At 40.6% G+C, this 20,684-nt stretch overlaps 1 protein-coding gene and 1 long non-coding RNA gene across 5 annotated transcripts in view; one reads left to right on the top strand and one right to left on the bottom strand.

Annotated features, from left to right (window-relative positions):
• PTPN3 (protein tyrosine phosphatase non-receptor type 3) overlaps positions 1 to 20,684 on the bottom strand; it is a 124,546-nt gene that overhangs the window by 55,905 nt on the left and 47,957 nt on the right. For 2 of the 3 annotated variants that reach the window (XM_020786577.3, XM_020786578.3), the window contains exons 8-14: positions 17,869 to 17,989; positions 16,669 to 16,756; positions 14,669 to 14,757; positions 13,987 to 14,050; positions 11,407 to 11,579; positions 5,789 to 5,923; positions 279 to 455 (exon numbers count right to left, since the gene is read on the bottom strand). In XM_020786577.3, the coding sequence (XP_020642236.2) occupies positions 279 to 455; positions 5,789 to 5,923; positions 11,407 to 11,579; positions 13,987 to 14,050; positions 14,669 to 14,757; positions 16,669 to 16,756; positions 17,869 to 17,989 (847 nt within the window). The remainder of the gene's footprint in view (positions 1 to 278; positions 456 to 5,788; positions 5,924 to 11,406; positions 11,580 to 13,986; positions 14,051 to 14,668; positions 14,758 to 16,668; positions 16,757 to 17,868; positions 17,990 to 20,684) is intronic. The other variant, XM_020786580.3, reaches the window with a different exon arrangement.
• LOC140708382 (uncharacterized) lies at positions 381 to 20,534 on the top strand. 2 transcript variants are annotated; one of them, XR_013537454.1, is made up of 3 exons: positions 381 to 512; positions 1,369 to 1,421; positions 20,395 to 20,534. It is a non-coding gene; the product is annotated as an uncharacterized LOC140708382 (long non-coding RNA). The 2 variants fall into 2 exon arrangements; XR_012088536.2 differs by lacking the exon at positions 20,395 to 20,534 and adding an exon at positions 7,043 to 7,128.

Here is a 20,684-nt window from a genome sequence, read left to right as displayed (position 1 = left end):
AAGACAAGAGTCCTTTGCTCTTCATTAAACATATAGACGCCGACTAGACTAGCCACTGAGTAACAAGACAACATCCTTCACTCTAAGTTGAGCGTTATTTTAGGAGACACCAGACAGGTTGCTCAGTGCATGAAATACTGTAATCCAGAACTTTATCCTTGCTTTGCAATCCTTAGTATCTGCTGCCTAAGGCAGATGCCTCACTGGCTAATGACAGACCCAACACTTCAGAAATTGTATTGATTATTATTAAACAATTGTTTATTGTTTACATTTACCTTCTCCGTGGGCTGTTGGTTTGAGACAACTCTGAATCACTATCCTTTGAAGCTGTGGAACTCTTATAGGTGTAAAAAACATCTTCTGTTTCCGTTATATAGGAAATCTCATTTGCAAGGTTATCTACAGATGAGTGTCGTGGTTTACGAATCTCATGACGAAGTCTAGGACTCCTCCTTAAAAGAAGAAAGCTTCAGAGTTTATGATAGGACCTTTCTCAAAGTTTTAAAAAGGTAATTATTCTATCATATGATCATATACACCTACTTTGGTGTTAGTACCATACTGCCTTCCTAACCATTTATTTCAAGTGAGTATGAATTGGACAAGCCCTCCCTCACAATCACACTCATTAGCAGACAGAAGAAACACAGCAACAGCGCAATCCAGTATATTTATGTTAATGCTTCTACTCAATGGCCGAAATCCTGTTGCTTAGCAGAGTAATTAGTAACTACAGTAAACTCACTGAATCAATGGAATCTAAAAAGTTGATGCACCAAATCCTCACTGATTCAATGAGCCTATTCTAGTGCAACTTACTACACTAAGCCATAGAATTTCAGCAAATAAGACTTACTGCCAGGTACAAATGCATAGGATAAAAGCCCAGGGACAGAAATTTTTACATAAGGCAACTAGTAGTTCAGCATGGGAAAGCAGCTCCTAATTTCAGCCTCTGCACCAACTCTTCCAACAAAGAAAGTGAGATTCCTGCAGTATTAAGCAATTAGTTATGCTAATGAGCGACAAACACACACAAAATGGCTGAAAGATGAACAAGAGAACTCCTCAACCCCATCAATGAAAAGCATGGTGTACTGTTGCTATGACTGGGATTTCTGGGTTCAGTTGTTTGGAGTCTGAAACCCTACAAGGAATCTTGCCCTCAGAAGGGAGAAGTATAAAAATATCATTCCCAGGTATCTGACCAGCGATTCCATGTGTATCTGGAAAAGTAGTGTCAAATTTATCTATGTGTGTTTCCCATATGACAAAGATTCTAAATTTTGTTAAATACCACTTTAAGATTGAGAAGTGAGTTGAGTGGAACCTATAGTATTTAATGAGAATTCTGTCTCACTGCAGGATGAGGAAATTAGATCTTCTACAAGACCAATAAGAAGCAAAAGCAGAAACATGTAAGTTTGGCTTTTGTTAGCATTTGTCATTTCTAAAGATAAGCTTTTCAAAGAAAGCCTGAAAAGGGAAACGAAGGAGCTGTCATAGAGAAAGTTCAGAAATTCCCCACAGATTTGGAAGCAAGGTCATGTTAAAAGGCATAACAATAGATGAATAAGACAAAATCAAAGACCATGGCAAAAACCTTGAAAAACATTCTCAGAGGAAAAGTCTGTTGTGAGATGTTGTTTCATTTGCAATTAACCCCTACAAGTTCTCCATTCTCCCTTGAGGCCCATGATGCCTCAGACCTTGTGTGGAAGGATTCAGACCAGCCATTCTCCATGGGGGTCTATGAGCCCTGGGGGGGGGGGTTGGGGTGGCGGCATTGTTGAAGGAGGCCACAGACTGCAAAAAATTTTTCAACCTTATAAGGTTCATTATGTGAGCTATACAAACTTGATTAGGCCTACATTTCTTTCATATTGTGTTTATGGCCATGGCTAAAACAAAGATTGAGAATGACTGATTTAGACTATGAGAGTGATGACCAACAGATAAATTCTGCAGAATCTTCTCCTGTAAGAGGATCATGGGTGACTTCAAAAGGAGGCATACCTCCAAAGCTTACTAGACTTCCTGTAAGGAATATGGGGAGATAGAAAGTCAACCTCAATTTATAAGATGACAAACAGGTTACTTACCTGTAACCGTGGTTCTTCAAGAGATCATCTGTGAATTCACACATGTGGGTGTTTCTGCATCTGTTTGAAACTTCTCAGAACATTTTATAGTTTTAAGAAAAATGTTAAGAGCAGCCTCCCAGTGAAGATGGTCCTAAGTCTAGTGGTAATGAGGGGAGGATGGACAGCTTGTGTGAATTCACAGATGATCACTTGAAAAACCACACTTACAGGTAAGTAACCTCTTCTTCTTTATGGTCTCAATGAATCACACATGTAGGTGACTGACAAACTCACTTACTGGCTGGTGGGATGTCATGCCAACAGAGATAAAAGGACCACACTTCCAAACACACCATCAAGTTTTGCCCTGACATCCAGTCAATGTTTGATGAATATTGAGGAGTGGGACCACACTGTAAATGTCTCATAGCTGGATTCCTTTGAGAAAGGCTGTAGCGGCTGCAACAACCCTAGTGGAGTGTCCCTTCAGAGACCCAGGGAAAAGTTTCTTTGCCAGCTGGCAATACAGTATGATTGTTTTCACAAGTCACTCTGATAAGTGATGGGGAATTATATGTTCTCCTATCTTTGACCCCTGATTACTAAACAAATCACTTGTTAGACTTCCAGAAGTGTGTAGTTCTTGCTGTATAAAAAACTAGGGCTCTACATACATCTAAAGTATCAAGTGCTTTTTCTAGTTCTATAGTAGGCAGTAGAAACAAAATTGGGAGGATGAGAGGCTGATTAAAGTAAAAGTCTGCTACTATCTTAGGCAGGAAGGATGTATCAAGAAAAATGATAATTTTATCCCAATGGAATTGCAAGAAAGGTGGGTCATGTTGGAAAGTGCACAATTCACTTGCTGTCTGTGATGTGGTGATAGCGACCAAAAATGCCATTTTGTATGCAAGAAGTCTTTGGTCTGCCATGACCATCTGCTCAAAAGGTGATTTTGTGAGCTGAATGCTAGTGAAAGTCATCACTGAGGGGGTTTGCTCATTCTGATTTGAAATATGTAGGCTTTGGTTCCTAGGGCAGTCTTCTGGATGCGGGCTTCCCTGTATCAGAGACAACTAACACAAGGTGTGCTGGGTAAGCAGACTCCACTCTGGATACTGGCTAAAGGCTGGAGACAAGCTTGGTTCTGAGACGTTTCCACCTCAAAAGTTGACCTGAAACACACCAAATCCTCCTGCAGGCTGAATAGGGGAGACTTGTTGCCTGTTCTTTAGATTGCCAGGGCGGGGTGGGGGGAGCAGATTGTTCTGTGGATCTCTTGGGCTTTTGCCTCAGCAACAGTTTCTTTGCCACAGCAGAAGCTGAGTCCTGAAAATTCTTTTATCTTTTTTGACACTGAAGGAGAGGTCAATTTCGATGCAAAAGTTGCACTCAATGAGGTGTATTTCAGTGCAGATGGTGCCCTCAGTGTCAATAGTACATCATCGGTATCGAGAAATGGTATCTGCACCATCTCAACTTCCCTTGATCCCTGGTCATCTTAGGTTTTGATAGTGGTGGAGTATGACTGGAGCACTTCATGGTATCTGTAGGACATCCTATAGTCAGACACTGTTGGAACTGAGGCTATTTGCTAGTATAAGGATCCTATCACCTGCAATGACTTATTCCAGAGGTAGAATTTGAAGCGGGATTTTCAGCTTTTTAAAATGGTGATCTTTGTCAGTTTGCGACAAAACTGACAATTTTGAGTTTGCTGCCCCTCATCAAGGCAGCACAAACACTTGAAATGTCCATTGGTGAGGGGAATCTTATTGGCACACTTCTTAAATGGGCCAAGCGGGGCCATAAAAAAAAAGGGAAAGCATCAAATACAACAACTAATAACTAATACTACTACTGTTATTTTAGTGGTCACTTACAGAAAGAGATGAATGGGCTGATTATGAAGATGAGGTAAACAGGGAAAGATATTTAAACACAGTAAACAAGATAAGCTGTAGAGAAATGCTAGGCAGACAGTATGCGAACTGATGCGGGGGCTGCTCTGGGACTGGTCTAGGATGTTCTGACCAGTTTCATGCAGGCACAGAAACACCCACGTGTGATTCAGAGATCACAAAGAATAAACATGTACAGTGCTTTTCTGACATTCACATTTATTTATTTATTTATTTATTTATTTATTTATTTATTTATTTATTTATTTATTTGGCTTTTACCTTGTCAACCTCAAGTGACGTCACCAGCTGAAAGTGAGTAATTCTCATTGCATAAGACAATGCACTGGATGTCCCAGCTCAAGATGTATCGGCTTGATCTACTGGTTTCAAATAAGGGCTTAGGTCCAGGTGGATGGCCTCCACTTTAGCTTTTAAAAATTCTGCAAATTGGTCAGGTGAGATACTAGGGGGAGGCCAATCACTATGACCAATTCCAGATAGATTGCGTACTCTGTGCAATATTTCTGCCTGCTCATTGGAAGCTTCGCTTATCCGGATAGTGATGTTTCTTTTTTTGCACCCTTTATCTTAGAAAGGTAAAGGTTGGATGCGATCCTAACAGCTTTTAGGTTATTTTCCATCGGGTTCTGCCTCCAAATGCCCTCCAGTCTTCTCCTGTTCTGCTTCATAGCTCTCAGCTGCAGGTTAAATCAGGGAGCTGGTCAAGCTCTGCAACAGAGAGGATGTTCAGGAGCTATCGTGCCTATAGCCCTGGTGGTGGTGGTGAACCAACCGTCAACCAGAGCCTTGACAGGAGCACCAGATGGTATCCCTGGCATGGAGTCCTGGAATCCTATGGGATCCAGTAGCCTGAGAGGGTGGACCATTAGAATAGGTCCCTGCTCCCCCTGGGTGGAGGAGAGCCACTGTGAGATTGCATTTTATTAGGTGGTGATCCAACCATGACAAAGGGATGGACACAAGGTTAGTCACCATCAGACCACACTCCCTCTGCTCAGAAGAGAACACCAGGTCTAGCATATGACCACCTACGTGGATGGGGCCGTTAACATTTTGGGACATGTCCCAGGAAGCCATGGTTCCCAGGAAATCAAGAACTGGACCGGAAACCTCCATCTCCGCATGTATGTTGAAATCACCCAAGACGAGTAGTCTCGGGGATCCCAACAGAGCTGCAGAGACGAAGTCCGCCAGCTCTGGTAAGGAAATGGCTGAATCAAGGGGAGCACGGTAGACCAGCAAGATCCCAATACCATCCCTGTCCCCAATCAACACATGAAGAGCCTCCAGACCAGGTGTCATCACAGTAGAGAAGCCAACAACCTCCAGAGTGCTTCAATAAACAATGGCCACACACATTCTGTCCCCTCGGTCTCCTCTAGTATTGGACAGCATAACCTGAAGGACAGGCAAGGGACTGAGGAATACCCGTCATTGCCCATCCAAGTTTTGGTTATGCAGGCCAGATCTGCATCATTCTCCAGAATAAGATCGTAGATCAGCTGGGACTTATTGGATACAGATCTGGCATTCAGCAACACCAGTTTCAGAGTGGAGGGGCAACTGAGCTGGTTGCCTCAAGCCTGACAGGTGGTCACACAGCCAGAACAGTGGACAGCCTTCAAACATCTGTCCACTGTCTGGAACTAGAGGACAACCTTACCCTCACACTAATGACTACTTATCCTATAAAAAGAAGAAAGCTTCATACAAATACAATCTGTGCTTTACGCTCCAGCCTACTTCAGATTTTTAAAGATCTGAACAATACCTTACCAGTTTGGGGTAACTGGAGGAGACCGAGAAGGAAGGCTTTTGGTCTCTAGATGTTCAACAGATAATGATCTCCTCATAGCTGGATTCCAAATCATGCCACCTATTACTTTTCTACAGCACTGGTTATTAGAAGATCTGAAATGAAACAACACACTATTTAGATAAAGTATTTTCAGCACAAGAAAATAAAAGAGAGCTTCATGTTTCATTATTTGTGAGGTGAAAGGGATCTATTTTAGTTTGCCTTCACAGTGAAGCAGAAGTTAACACAAGATTATTCAAGACCCACAACAACAAGCATTTCAGGAACTGCACTGTTAGAACCCACTGATTGCTACCTAAAACAAAGAGCCACACATGCCAAATATTCCAGGCTACTGGCAACAATATGTTTACAAACACCAAACTTGTTACATGGCAATGATTAGCACAGTCTTGGAACTACAGATCTTAAGATGCGTGGAGGTTTATATGGGGAAATAAGATCCTTCAGATAGCATACATTTTGACCTGTGAAACTCATGCTGTATAGAAAACTTTGTTCTCAATCACTGGAAACAGGAGCAGACAGCAAACCAATATCCAAAAGCAGACCCAGGGTGAGATGTAACTTTTTACAAGACAGCCTTCTTCAATGTGATGCTCTCCAGGGTGGTGACAACTTTAATCCCTGACTACCGGCCATGCTGGTTGAGTCCGATTCAATCCATTCAAAGGCTGTGGACGATATTAACTATACACCCATCACTAATGTTCCACTCCTAAGCAAACTACTGGAGATGGCAGTGGCTGATCAGTTACAGGCACTCCTGGAGGAGACCAAAGCCCTCAACCTGTTCTAGTCTGGGTTCAGTCTGTATCATGGCATGGAAACGGCACTGGTAACCCTGCAGGATGACCTTTTGAGGGAGACTGACAGGGGCAAAATGTCAATTGGCTCTCCTCGATCTCTCAGCAGCCTTTGATACCGTCAACCAAAGTATCCTCCTGGGTAGGCTCTCTGGGTTGGGGATCAGTGGCCTAGCTTTGTCCTGGCTCTGTTCCTTCCTAGAGGACCATCCTCAGAGAGTGCAGCTCAGGGAGAGAATATGCACCCCTTCAATTCTTAAATGTGGAGTCCCTCAGGGGCCAATCATCTCCTTGTTGCTGTTTAATATCTATATGGGGCCCCTGGGGAGGTCATCAGGAGTTTTGGAGCATGTCACCAATATGCAGAGGAAACCCAGCTCTATCTCTCTTTCCATCCTTCTGCAGTGGGTGCTGTCCCGTCCCTTAAGCGTTGCCTGGATGCCGTGCTGGGATGGATGATGGATAACTGACTGAGGCTGAATCAGGACAAGATGGAGATCCTGTGAGTGGGTGCCACTAGTGTCTACAGGTTGGGGGACTCCTTTTTGTTCGGTGGCGCTCCTCTTTCTGTGAAGGGTGAGGTTCGCAATCTGGGTGTACTCCTGGACATGCTATTGATGGAGTCTCAGGTAGTGCTGGTGGTCCGGGTAGCCTTTTTTCATCTGAAGCAGATTAGCTGTGGCCCTACCTTGACACCGGGGTCCTACACTGGTTCATGTACTGTTAGTCTTGAGATTAGACTACTGCAATGCTTTTTATGTGGGGCTGCCCATGAAGCTGCTATATAAACTTCAGCAAGTCCAGAATGTGGTGGCCAGCTTGCTGAATGGGGTGAAGAAATACCAACATATATCCCCTACACTGGTCTCCTTGCACTGGCTACCTGTCTGTTTCTGTGCCAGCTTCAAGGTGATGACTTAAACAAGGCCCTAAACGGTTATATTTTTGTGTCTTATTTTTTTGAGTGTAAACCACCCAGAGTGGCCTTGTAGCTAAATGGACAGTATAGAAGCTGGATGGACGGACAAACAAACAAACAAACTGTACTGTGGAGTCCAGCCATACACCAGTGTAATAAACTGTCTGATATGGTTTTAAATTTGATTTTTAAAGATTCATTTGAGATCTGTCTGAAGAGGACATCTCTCTCTCTGCCTTGACCCTGGAATTGGCTACTATCAGCCAGACATCTGTATAACAGAACATAACAATACCGCAGAATCTAAGGTAGTCAGCTACTGGTGCCATGCACATTGTAAAAGCCTGGATGCTGTAGAAAGACTAAAAGCACCTTGAATTGATAGATATTGTTGTTTAACAAGAACATAGGAAACAACAATGTTCAGAATGGATGGTCATGTGGTAGTAAGTGCCCTTGAGGTCAATGAAAGCAAACCAGTCCCCTTTTTGAGGAGTGGTAGTCTATGTAAGAATTTATATCTCTGAGATTTGGAATTGGTCTCAGACGGTCATTCTTAATTGGAACCATGAAATAACATGAGTAGAACCACAGCAAAGCATTTCTAGAGGATCAGGCTTGATGGAATCCTTCTTTAGTAGCATAGCTACCTCCTCCTATAAAACCTGAGATGGTGCTGTGGGCCTGAAGAGACTGGCTGAAAGGAGAGATATAAATTCTATGGCATAGCCACATTCGATGATGGTTAGTAGCCATTCATTATTGGTAACAGTATGCCAGGTAGTGTAATGGTGTCCTTTGTGGTAGGAGTCAATGGCAGGTGGATCTTGGTATGTAAGCAGTCAAGGGTGCTGTTTGGTCTTTTTCTCTTGGCATTTGGAGCCGACTGGTTGTTCTTACTTCTGACAGTGTGACTACTGCCTGTAACATTGGGAGGCTGATAATAGTGGAGGCCTCTGGCAATCAGATACGAATTTTGATGGTGAATATGGGCAGGGTCATTTCCAGTATTGTTGGAATTGTCTTTGTTGATATGATGCATAGAAACCCATTCTTTTGGCTGCATTTCTCTTCTTGTGCAGCTTTTCCATTATATCATCAGTCTTTTCATTGAATAGGCTTTCCCTGTCAAAGGGAAGGTCTTGTATCTAAGCCCTTGAGTCCTCTGATAAACCAGCCAAGCTAGATTGCCCATGCTTCATAGGATTTGACATGGAGCATCCATTCCCGTTCTCTGGCAATTTTGGTGCCAGACTCCCATACCAGAGGGATAGCATGGGTGAGTGCAATGGTATATACTGAAGAAAGCGAGAATGTTTCTCTCACTGCACCCCAGAATATTCAAAAAAGGATGGATGGGTGAAATACCATTCAGGGCCCAGGTAACAGTGGGGTGGGCATCTGACTAGATCACCTCTATACGCAGCTGTCTGGAAGGAGTCTTCCACATGGATATCTGAGGCTTGCACTGACAGGAACCCTACGTCCTTGCAGCAACACAAAGACTTATAATACTTGTCAGTGAGGAGAATCTTGTTTCTATATGTGGCACACCTTTTAAATGGGCCCATCGGGGTCATAAAAAGGCAGGAAAGCCTCTAACGATGATCGGGAATAATAAATATAAACTAACAAACGTTTGCATGGGGGGCAAAAGAAGCTGAAAAGGAAAAGGAAAATGACAAATGACCAAAGGTAAGATTTGAGGTTTAAACTGAAAAAGGCTGTAGACTCACATTCTGAAAAGTTCCCTCAGCAACACTAAAGGGAACTGAGGGGAAACTGCTAGGCACAGGGACATGCACAGTGGAAGGGGGCTGCCCTAACAGTCTTTTTGCTTTGATATCTAGAAGGTTCCAACAAATGTTTCGTGCAGGTGCAAATTTTGTGCAGGCACAGACACACACTCCCATGTGTGATCAACAGATACCACAAAGAAAAATCAAAATCCCTCTAGAACTGGGACCTTTGTGGAGTAGGCAAAACAAACAACTGGAAGGAGTCAATTACTCCTTCAAATGTCAGGGATTTTTAAAAGGTATCTGAAGTTAATTTGCATACATTCTGCCTGAAAACAGAAAAGACAAACCCCTTCAGGATATTATCCACCCACTGACAGAGAATAGCCAAACTCTAACATATGAGGACACTGCAGAACCAGGCCAAGGCACGACCCTGATACAATCTGGTCACAACCAGGCTGCTCACAACTTATTATCAGAATATTTGCCTTTGAACAGTAGTCTCCAATAACTTGCCATACTGTTACATAACTGGTTTTGGAAAAAAATACTAAGGGTGAAAACACCTTGCTACTTATGCAAGCACACCCTTTGGAGAACATAAAGAACAAACCACCCTGCTGACTGCTGGGGCTCAGTTCTCCAAGTACCTAACTATGAAGCATTTCTCCATGTTTCCTGATACACTCTTCCAGTTTTAGGAGTTATTACTCTAATAATGGATCATGGTCACCATCACCTTCTGGCCAGACCAATCTCTCCTCTCCATCTTAAAAGGCATTTAAATATGTGACTGTTGGACAGGCTTTGGCTATTTTCAGATGTTATCCTCAGAACAGTTCCCCTTCCCTTAACAGTCTTTATGTGAACAGCCTCAGGGAATAGGCAAGTTAATTACAAATAGGAATGTTTTAGAATCATTATGACCTCTGTTTGAGAAGGAGACTGAAAATAACTACACGTCTTCTCTAGAATGTCCCAAACAACACCAAACAATATATACAAGCTAGCACCTAACAATATAGAAATATTTTTCCTTTATATATCTCAACCACCAATTGTTTTTAGAACTGGGGTCTCATCATATTATTGAAAATTATGCCAAATACACAGTAAATGTTCTGGCCTGAATCCCAGAATACCCAGAATTAATTATAGCTAATTACAGTATATATTACCTTGAGTAAAGGACACAAGTTTGGCAATAATCTTTTTTGAACAGAAGGCAGCCAATTTCACATTTATCTAGAGTAAATAAATGTTACAGGAGTCACCCAAACTAATTTAAATCACCAGTGTGGGGGAAGGCAGGCACTGGATAACTCAAATCAGAGGACAGGTTGCTGTCCTCTGAAGATGCCGGCCACAGAGACTGGTGAAACGTTAGGAAGAACAACCTTCAGAACATGGCCAAAGAGCCCGAAAAACCCAGAGCAACCATTAGATCCCGGCCGTGAAAGCCTTCGTGAATATATTAAACTCAAATTTTGTTTCTTTATTCCATGGTCAGTTCAGGCCACTGGAAGACCACAGTAACAAACTACTGATAATCTGCATTTCATTTCCTAAAATAAAATCATGCTTTTATCATAAGAACATTCAAACTGATATCTTAGTGTATAGTAGCTATATACTGGCCATCCAGCAGCCAGTTAAAGTATAACAGAAAACCCCAAATTTTGTTAATTTGCTAATCTTAAATATTACATGCAAATCAAAGCTCACATGCCAAAATGTAGTCCAAATCTGCAGGATGTTTCTGTGTTCCACAACTGATAATACATTAGATTTTTTTCTAGTCTAAACAAGAATCTCTGGAATTTACTTTCCCATATGGTTCTGTTTGCTTCCCAGTACAAAGATACCTGTCTGTGGTACAATAGCTAAGCTTCCTGTGGTACGGTACCTAGGCTTCTGGTTACATGTTGAATCCTACCAGAAACCTATAACACAAGAACATTTATGATAGCAGCAAAACCTTTTTCCAGTTCTGGATTTTAAACATTAAATTATTCATGGCACAGTTACGGACTAGACATGTATTAGTTTGGGTTTGTTTTTTAATTGCATTCTGAGATATATTACTTCAAATTATATATAGTACTCACTTGGTTGGTGTTCTAGAACCCATAGTCCAATAATGGGGAAGTAGTTTCTTTTCATGAGGTAGTATCTTTTTTGCCTGGAAAAATGTGTGATGTTCTACACAAGATTTCCACAGGTTTTTGCATGCTCGGTAGTTTAACATATTGAAGGCAACTATGTGCTCCCTGGATTCATTCTGTAAACATAAAAGGCACAAGTAGTATTCTACCAAATACTTTAATTCAAAGAATATAACAAGTGTTTTACCTGCTATTTCTTAAAATGGCAATAAATCAAGATCTTTCCTTTAAACATAAATCAGCCTAAAGATTGCAGTTCCTTCTAATGTTTAAATCTCTGAGTACAAAGCCATCTCTACTATCTTACTTTCAGCAGAAATTCATTACACAATGGCCGGAACCATTTTGGACTTCAAGTAAAATGTGTGGAAGTTACCGGTAATTGTACCTAATTAACAAGATGCTGGGGTGCCTCTTGATCACATACCTAGCCATGTGCCCAGTTGTGTAACTGAGACACACTCAGCAACCTTGTCAATTAGCTCCTATTTGCTGCAGGAAGTTATACAAATCTTATGTGAACACCAAAAGGATTCTGGTCCATACAGAAACAGCTGTTCTGATCAGTGATTTGCTACCAGTAAGTAGAATACTCCCCTTTAAAAGTCTAATTAATAAGGTTACCCCACGCGGATAGATTTGACAACCACAACCACAAAAAACACAAAAGAATCACTTTTTTTTTGAAAGCTACATATTTCTTCCTTGAATTTCTTTGTCAATTCCTGCCTGTTTCCTTTCTTCCCTGGCTGTAGCCTCATTCTGGAAAGTCTTACCATCACCATCACCCAAACAAATGGTTATGTACAGCACATTTTCAGAAGTCTCTATCCAGTAAATAGACCTGAGAAGCAAAATATTTCTGACTATTGGAGGGCAAATAAAATAGGACTATTATCCCCACAGTCTTGTCCTTGTGATCTTATTGGGGCTTAACTTTTAAAAAAGGTTAGAAGAACCACCTGTGCCTGATCAGACAAATTTGTTAATACTGAACTAGGAATATGCAGCATATTTAAGGCAAATCTGCTTAGGGCTTCATAAAGCAAAATTTACAGATACAATGTCAATAGAAGGTCCACAGACTATTAAGGTAAACATACTACATATATAATATTGCAATTCTTTGTTTTGCTGCAAGATGGCCCCATAATACTATTTGTCTCCAACGGAAAAGGCAAGTTTGTACACATATATTTGCAACTATATCTGTAGTAAATTTGTCCAAGGCTCAATCATCTTTTATTTTATTGCCTTTCCGTCATAAAGTTTATATCTCAATCAATTCTCCCATATATCCTAAACATTTTGAAATGTTTCATTTTTAGCACAATCAGTGCTCAAAACTGTGTCCACTAATCTGGAAAAAGAGGAAAGGAATATCTATAGAGAGAAAAGCCATAGATTGCTACTGAGCATATTAATTAATGCATCAATGGTTACTGTACCACATGATGTCAAGCCTTTCTCCACTTTTTAAATTAAAACAACTGATCACCTATTAAAGGGAGAAGTGTCATTACCAATGGAATAATAATTAATCTGTAAATGACAGCTTCCTTTGCACGTCTAATTGCAGAGTACATAAATAACAAAAGAGATTTGCTAGGGAGAAAACGTTTTAAGAGCAGGAAAGATGCATTTACCTGAATGTGTGTTTTAACCCCAGATCAGTTTGCTTTGTTTTGCAACTGGTCATTAGGACTTGAATACTAGCTTAGCTTGGATTCTGATCACTTAGTCATGATGCTGACAAAGGACTCCATTCTATCTCCTTCTAATGATATGCTATAGCATGTAATTTGATCCAAAACCTACAATTTAATTCTCAGATTTAACCAAAGTTACACCATTTTCAAAGCAATTGAGAATATAGAATATAGAAAAAAAAACCCTTATGTATTTGCTGCTACCATACAGCAATCACTCATCTGCATGCTGCATTCCCTCTGCAGATATACGTTGAGTCCAGGCTACAATATGGTTTTGTAGCTATGCTTACGATCCTTTAAATGTTACATGTGTCAGAAGTGAAGGGTGACAAGTGCAGTGAATTGACTAGCAGTTTTCAGCCCATAGCTACAAGCAAAGGATAAGCAGCTGTGGGAGCTGCTCCTGGAGATGACCATAAGGCATGTGTGAGTAATGTCAGTGAAGAGAAGAGTATTGCAAGTTCACAGTAACATTGCACCAATCACAGAAGTAGTCTAGCCAGCGCTTCCCTGCCTCCCTGCACTGCTGACCACTTCAGCAAGGAGGCAAGATGACGAATTTCCCTGCTCAACTGCTGAGGGCTCAGCAGTACAGAGAGTACAGCGCTGGCCAGGCTACTTCTGCAATTGGCGCGACAAGACAAACAAGCTTTTAAATGTATGTTTAATTAAATGGTATGTTAAAATAAATTGATAAGGACATATGAAGTAGTAGTAGTAGAATGATAACAACCACATTTTAAAAATTATAAGAGGAGAGGAAAAAGTAGGAGGTTATATAAGAGGGAAACCCCTATACAAACATACTTACATGTTTCTGCCGCTGCTGGATAAAGAACTTTTTTCTCTTAAAAGAAATTTTAATTATATTGACCCTAAGAAAAAAGGAAATATAACATAGTGATAGTCTAAAACAAATTAACACAATTAAAGCACCATCAATAAATAAAAAGGTTATATGGATTCTAACGCCTTTTCCAAACTTGTGGCCACTTGTACTACCCAAAACATCTCCAAAGGCTTGTGTGGACCTCCTAAACAGTATAAAGACACAGAACGGAGGTAATGGAGGAAGAGAGACTCCGAGTTTAGCAGACTATATTCTGTTTAGGCCCAGGGAAAAAAGAAATCCCTACTGATATTTTCAAAAAACAAAACAAAACACATCACTGTCAGAAGTAGACATGGGAGCTTTGTGCTTGTATCCTGGGGGATATGAATAATGAAGCACAACACCACAGGTGCCATGGAAGTCAAGGAAGGAAAGGAAGTACCGGCTGGGCTATTTCCACAATTGGTGCAATGTTACCATCAATGGCACCCTGCACCAATGAGTGGACCAGCCAGTTCTGGGGAGAGGGTCAAAAGGGCCCGGGAGACGAATATGAATATCCCATCTCTAGTGAGAAGTCTTAAGAGAACAAGGGATGCATTATTTTGAATTCTAATCTTTCATTTTTATTCACACATGAATTAGAAAGCAAACATTTTACCAGGGGTAGAAACTTGTGCAGATGAGCTTTCTATATACAGCAATACCTCCTGAAGCAATTCCAATCATAAGGTCAAGATTATGCAAATCCTAAAAATGAGACCACAGGGGAAAAAACAGATGAACCGAAAGCTGTAGTACTAGGAATTGCAAACTAGTAATGGCAAAAACAAATTTTTATGTAGGAAATTCAGTTTTATGTAGGAATGAGGAATAAATGTCTCCAAATAGATCAGGAGGTAACTAGTTTTTATACTTGACAGAAGACAATATAGATATCTACAAAATGAAGTGGCCACATAACTGCATATTGTGTACTAACCAGTCCAGAGTTTTTGTGCAACCACCATCGTATCCTGCAGTGTAATCATCAATACTGCAACCAACACCGACCTCTTTGTAATGAGACTACTTAAATAAGTGTGGATCATTAAAAAAGGTAGAAGATACCCAGAATTCCTAGTAGAATCATCCCCTGACTTCAGCCTGTCTGGAACAGGAATATTTTATCATGGTTTGAGTTGGGAGGTAGGGAGAGGTTCAAACAGAGTGAAAAAAGGTATACATTCATTCCTCATAACATTCCTTCCCAGAGTGTAGGTTTGTTTTGTTTTTTAAATCTCATGGCATGCAGTCTTCTGACTCTAATCCACACTTGCCAGATCCTATAAGATGTCATGTAGGGCAATTTCTTCCCTTTGTTTCCTCTCTGCTGAAACTGACATCATTTCATGCCCTTAAAAGACTAATTGACAAATTTCTATGTGTGGTTGCTCCCTTTCCTTTTTTTTCCTTCTTCTTCTTCACCTATTCATGTAAAATATTTTCTGCATATATGGAAAATTCCTGTTTGTTAACAGACTATTGACCAGAATCAGTACATGGTACAAGATGGAATGTTGTCAGCACACATCACTACCTCCAACATTCTACAGAAGAAAACTAAAACTGACAAAGCACCAATGGTAACATGTGTAAGCATGGCTCTTCCTTGGCTTAGCTTCCCTTCCTAAGTAGTGTATAGGTATTTACTGGGGTACAAGATATGAGTAGAGAGTGCTATTTACTTACTATTTACTTACTACTTATAATTTACGTATATGAAGAAATCAAATGAGGTGTAGTTGAGACCACTGACAATATATGAGGCCTTCCAGCCACTGTGGCTATGAGTATCTGGGACAGGTTGTGTCTCTAAAGTCTGAGGTAAACATATTATTCTCCCCTGGAAACTCAGCCGTGTGATGATTTGCCAGTATCATAGATCTTTTGCTCATGTTTAGTTCAGTCCCACAAACTGCAATCTGTTCTATTTCACTCAGGCAAGCCAATAACTCCCACTGATTTCTATGAGAATAAAATAAATATAAATAGGTTTGGTAGCAATTAATGCTATGTTGGTTATGCTATTATTTATTAAGAATAAAAACAAAAGTACAGAAAATTCTGCACACCCATGGAATGTTTGGTCTAGAGTTTCCCGAACAGCAGCCCCACATCACGCAGCAAGCCTCTTTTAACATTGAGGTACTTTGTTAGTAACAAGATGAGAGTGGGAAAGGTATGGTCTGAAAATCTACATAGATACAGTTTTTAAAACCCGCTAAATGGGCCATGCACAAAGCAAAATTTGTTCTTTTCATCTGGGACTGTCAGTTTTCCAACAAATCAGTTATACAAGTTCTCCTGTCGAAATCTTAAGTTCATAATTGTAATATCTAAGGCAGCCAGTATATTCCAACATATCTGTCTGAAATTATATCTAAAAACTACATATCTGCACAGGATGGATGACTTGCACATTAAGAACCTGTTGCTGTACTATTTAAAAAATACAAAGAAAACACAAGAATATTTGAAATACTTGAAAACTGGCAGTACCGCAAATTCCTAATTGCAATTTCAGATTAATGTCTAGAAGTAATGAATTTATACTATCATCAATGGAGTCAGTTTAAGAATACAAAATGTTGAAATATAAAAACAGCACTATAAACATACTCTACCACTGTGTAATTCCACTCCATAGAATTCAAGAGTTCTTGCTATGTTAATGTAGCAGGATTCTGCTTCTGATTGCTTAAGGCCACTGGAAACAAAACACATCAAAGAAAATACATTATTACAGTAATTCATCATCTCTCTATGACATTTTAAAAATACCATTACTGTATTTAAATACAATCAAACCATAATTTCAAAGAAAAATCAGAACAGTTTCCTCACTTTTATGGTCAGAAGTGAAGTGGTGATGGATTTACCACAATAGGCCAATTGGTCAACTGTTTTTCACAGGTACTATTGTGTCTCATGTCTGAATGCACATGCAAATACATAGATTTAAAGAATTCAGGAAGAATAAAAACTGAGAACATTTTAAGTGAATAGGCCATATTCTAATTTGTTTATGGACAAACATTTCTTGTCCAGTCCCCACAGCTCTTATGATAATGGAAAGAAATACCACGATGTCCATAAAGTAAAATAATTTTCTGTAGTAAGGACTGAACCACAGCTTTATGCAAATTGTTACTGTACTTGGTCCACGTCCAAATATTCAGCAAAACTAGCAACTTCATCAGTACCTTCTTTTAGCAACTAGCCTGCAAGCAACAGAGTACTCCCTCTCTAAATTATAGACTTGCATTATCACAGGCCAATCCACACCCACATGTAGTCCTCTTCTGTATTTATTTATTACATCTTCCAAATGCAGGTCTAATTAGATGCAAGTGAAAAATAGAACTAGAAGTATTTACCAGCTCAGTGGAAGACTGCATTAGCTACCATTAAGACTGAAGCATGCATCTGTGTTCTCAGACACAAACAATCATTCCTTAGGACATATGGACTGTTGTTTACTTTCACATTCTGAGCACAAACATGACTGAAACTGGTGAAGATCTTCAAGAAAACATCTCAGGGGCACATTTAATCCAAGGGTCATCTACCAATGCTCTTCTTTGGAGGTGAAGTTAACTCTGTATAAATTTCAGGGGCTATATCATTTTCCATGTATTAATTTTTATATTTTATTATTTACTTTTAACATTATAATCATGCCCACGTACACTGGGAACACAATGGGGGGAGTGGTAAATGGATGAAGGACAGGGAGGAATGAAATGGAGACTATTTCTTATGTACAGTACGTGCAAACAATAAATCTTTAAATGAAGAAAAAAAGGAGGGAAGAATTACCTGTGCTGTTCATGTAATGATTCTACTTTAGATAAAAAATCTTTATTTTGTTCTGGTGTGAAGCAATAGTCTGAAAGATATCCTGGAAGATGGATGGAAGGACTGTAGTCTCCAAGCTGAGCTTTTGAGGGAGGAAAAAAGGAGGAAGAACATACTGAGTAAAGATGTTTAGCAAAATACTATTCTGTACACATGGCACAATGAATAATAAATAGGTATCTTTCTGAGTTATCAGCTCCCCAAAGCATTGCTGGGATACAGGGTAAATTAACACTAAAAAGAAAGCAAGTTAACAATTACTTTAAGCCTTCCAAAGTAGTGTTTAGCCCAAGGGTCTCCACTGTGATCAACTTGATCAGGACTAATTGTTGCACTGACATTCACTCTTAGTTTATGCTTTTACCATGATAAGTAAAATAGTAAAAATAGTAAATAGTAATAGTAAAGATTTCTATTTCATAAATATTGTTATTCAAAACTAAACTCAACAGTACTCTGTCATAAAAAAATTAAACAATTTAATTTGCTCCTGGTGCTAGATTCAACAGAAAATCCAGTTGCCTAGCATAAGCCTTAGCAATGAATCTATAAAGTCTCCATTCAAAGATTAAAAGAACTATCCCACTTGCATAGAGGAATAAGGAATCTTCCACTACCCAAAGCTTGTAGAACATTTCCCCTGATTTCAGACTTCAATGGAAACAGACTGTGAAGACTGGAAGAAAACTGGAACTGTGGAACTAAGGAGGAGGTACTGAATTCTGTCCTCCTGCTTCAATAAAGAGGGGCCTTTCAAATGACCATTTTAATGTGTTTTTGTATTTTCTCATCTGAATTGAAATTAAACTTATTGTTTCAGCATGGTCACTGCCCATTTACAGGAATAAATTGAGTAAAAAAATATCATTAGTTGCACATAAACCAGAATGAACTAAACAAATATAAAGTGGCTGTTTGACTCACTGAGCAAAGTACGGTTTGCACGCATCTTTCAAAGTAGAATTTTAAATATAGAAATCTTTTGACATCTTGAGCACTTACATAATTATTGTGGCAAAAGGTTTTATGGAGCATAGCCCAATTTAATTGTATACAACATCAATAAATAGTGTGGTCAGTCATAAAACCAAGAGACACCATTTTCCTGCCAGTAACTGTAGCTGGTCTCAGTGTGATGAGCACATAACATGTGAAAACAATGACTGTCCTAGGTGGCATTGTGATGCAGATGCCAAAGAGACAATGGTAGTACCTAGGCCAGTGATGGTGAACCTTTTTGAGCCTGAGTGCCCAAACTGCAACACAAAATCAACTTCTTTTTTTTCAGAGTGCCAATACTGCAATTAAAACCCGAATGCCAAGGTTTTAGTTTAGAAAAAACAACTGCTCCTCCACTGAAAGGGTTAAATGCTTGTTTGTTTTTTCTTATGAGTGGTATTTAAAAATAAATAATTACTGGTTCTCCAATCCCACAAAAGTTCCTTTTGGTGCAAATGCTGGAAAATAACTTTTTGGAGCACCAGCCTAGAATCCTGTCAGAAGGCCAACAAGGGGAGATTTAACAATCAGAGGGATTGGTGACAGGGGATACATTTTTATAGGCCACTAATAATTTTTTAAAAAAAAAAACCATGCAAAATGCAAGCTCTTGTGGGTGAATCACATAATCAGAGGGACTGTTGACATCTTCAGGACTCAGCCAATCCCAAGGGTGCTGCTGCTGTCGCCATGGGAACCCAACCCCTTTGCTCCTGGGTCTTTGTCCCCTCACAGAGGCCCCACCTCTCTGCTGACATATAAAAGGGGCTTGCTGGGCAGGGCAGGAGACCAGAAGGGAGGCTAGTGGCCAGAGAGCAGTCCAACAGAGGGAGCGGCAGCGGCTGGAGGGGACCCAGCCCTTCTGCCCCAGGCAAGTTCTCTTCCGAAAGCAGAGGAACTTTCTAACTGGGCTTGCAAGTTAACAGCTCGAGGCTGGTGGAGATCCGTTGGAATGGACCTGGGGGAAGCTGTTGGGCATCGGCAGACAAACTGGTGGAATCTCCCTACAGAAGCTGGCTGTGGCCGCAAGGCAGAGGCTGGCAGAGGTTGGTGGATGAAGCCAGTGGTGGATGTTAGCCTCCTCAAGCTAGCTTAGGGAAGCTTGGTGGATATCGGTGGATGGAAGCCCAGGCATGTGTGTGAATGGCTCGTGGAGTGAAGGTGAGTGTGTGTTGGCGGGAGCAGCTGGTTTGTGCCTGTGTGTATATCAATGTATGTGTGAATGGGCTGGCTGGCATTCTGTGGGAATGTCGCCGGGGCGTGAGTGTGACCCAGGCATTTGGGAGCTGGCGGAGGCTGGCTTCAGAAGTGGAGTGGAAGAGATGAATGGGTTGATATTACTGGTGGAAGCCAGTGGATGTTGGCAGGCGGAACTTTGGGATGAAATTGCCAGAACATTGGTCGGTGGATATGCCTGGGTTGAAGCCGGTTGACAGCAGTGGACGAGCCTGCCCCTTAGTTGTTTTTTTCTCTCTATTTCTCTTGCAGGGCCCGAAGTTTCCTCTTCCCCAGGGGTATGCAAGGGAACAGAAGGCAGGCATCCTGCTGGAGCTGAACCAGGCCTTTGTCTCTTCTGAGGATACCCGTTTAGCCTCTTTTCCAAAACCAATAAAAGAATTTTTCCAGAATGGTTTTGAAGTGTTGTCTTGTTTGTCAGGGGCTGTGATGGGATTATCTCCCCCATCCCCTCATTATATCTGGGGCCCAATGCCTGGGGTTGGTCTTTGTGAAGTCATGGTGTGGGGCCCTGTGATGTCACAAGAATTGGGAACATAGTA

This window comes from Pogona vitticeps, chromosome 6 (assembly GCF_051106095.1).
Source record: "Pogona vitticeps strain Pit_001003342236 chromosome 6, PviZW2.1, whole genome shotgun sequence".
In the NCBI taxonomy this organism is placed as follows: domain Eukaryota; kingdom Metazoa; phylum Chordata; class Lepidosauria; order Squamata; family Agamidae; genus Pogona; species Pogona vitticeps.
Note: the sequence above shows the minus strand (reverse complement) of the source record. Positions and strands in the feature narration are given on the sequence as shown.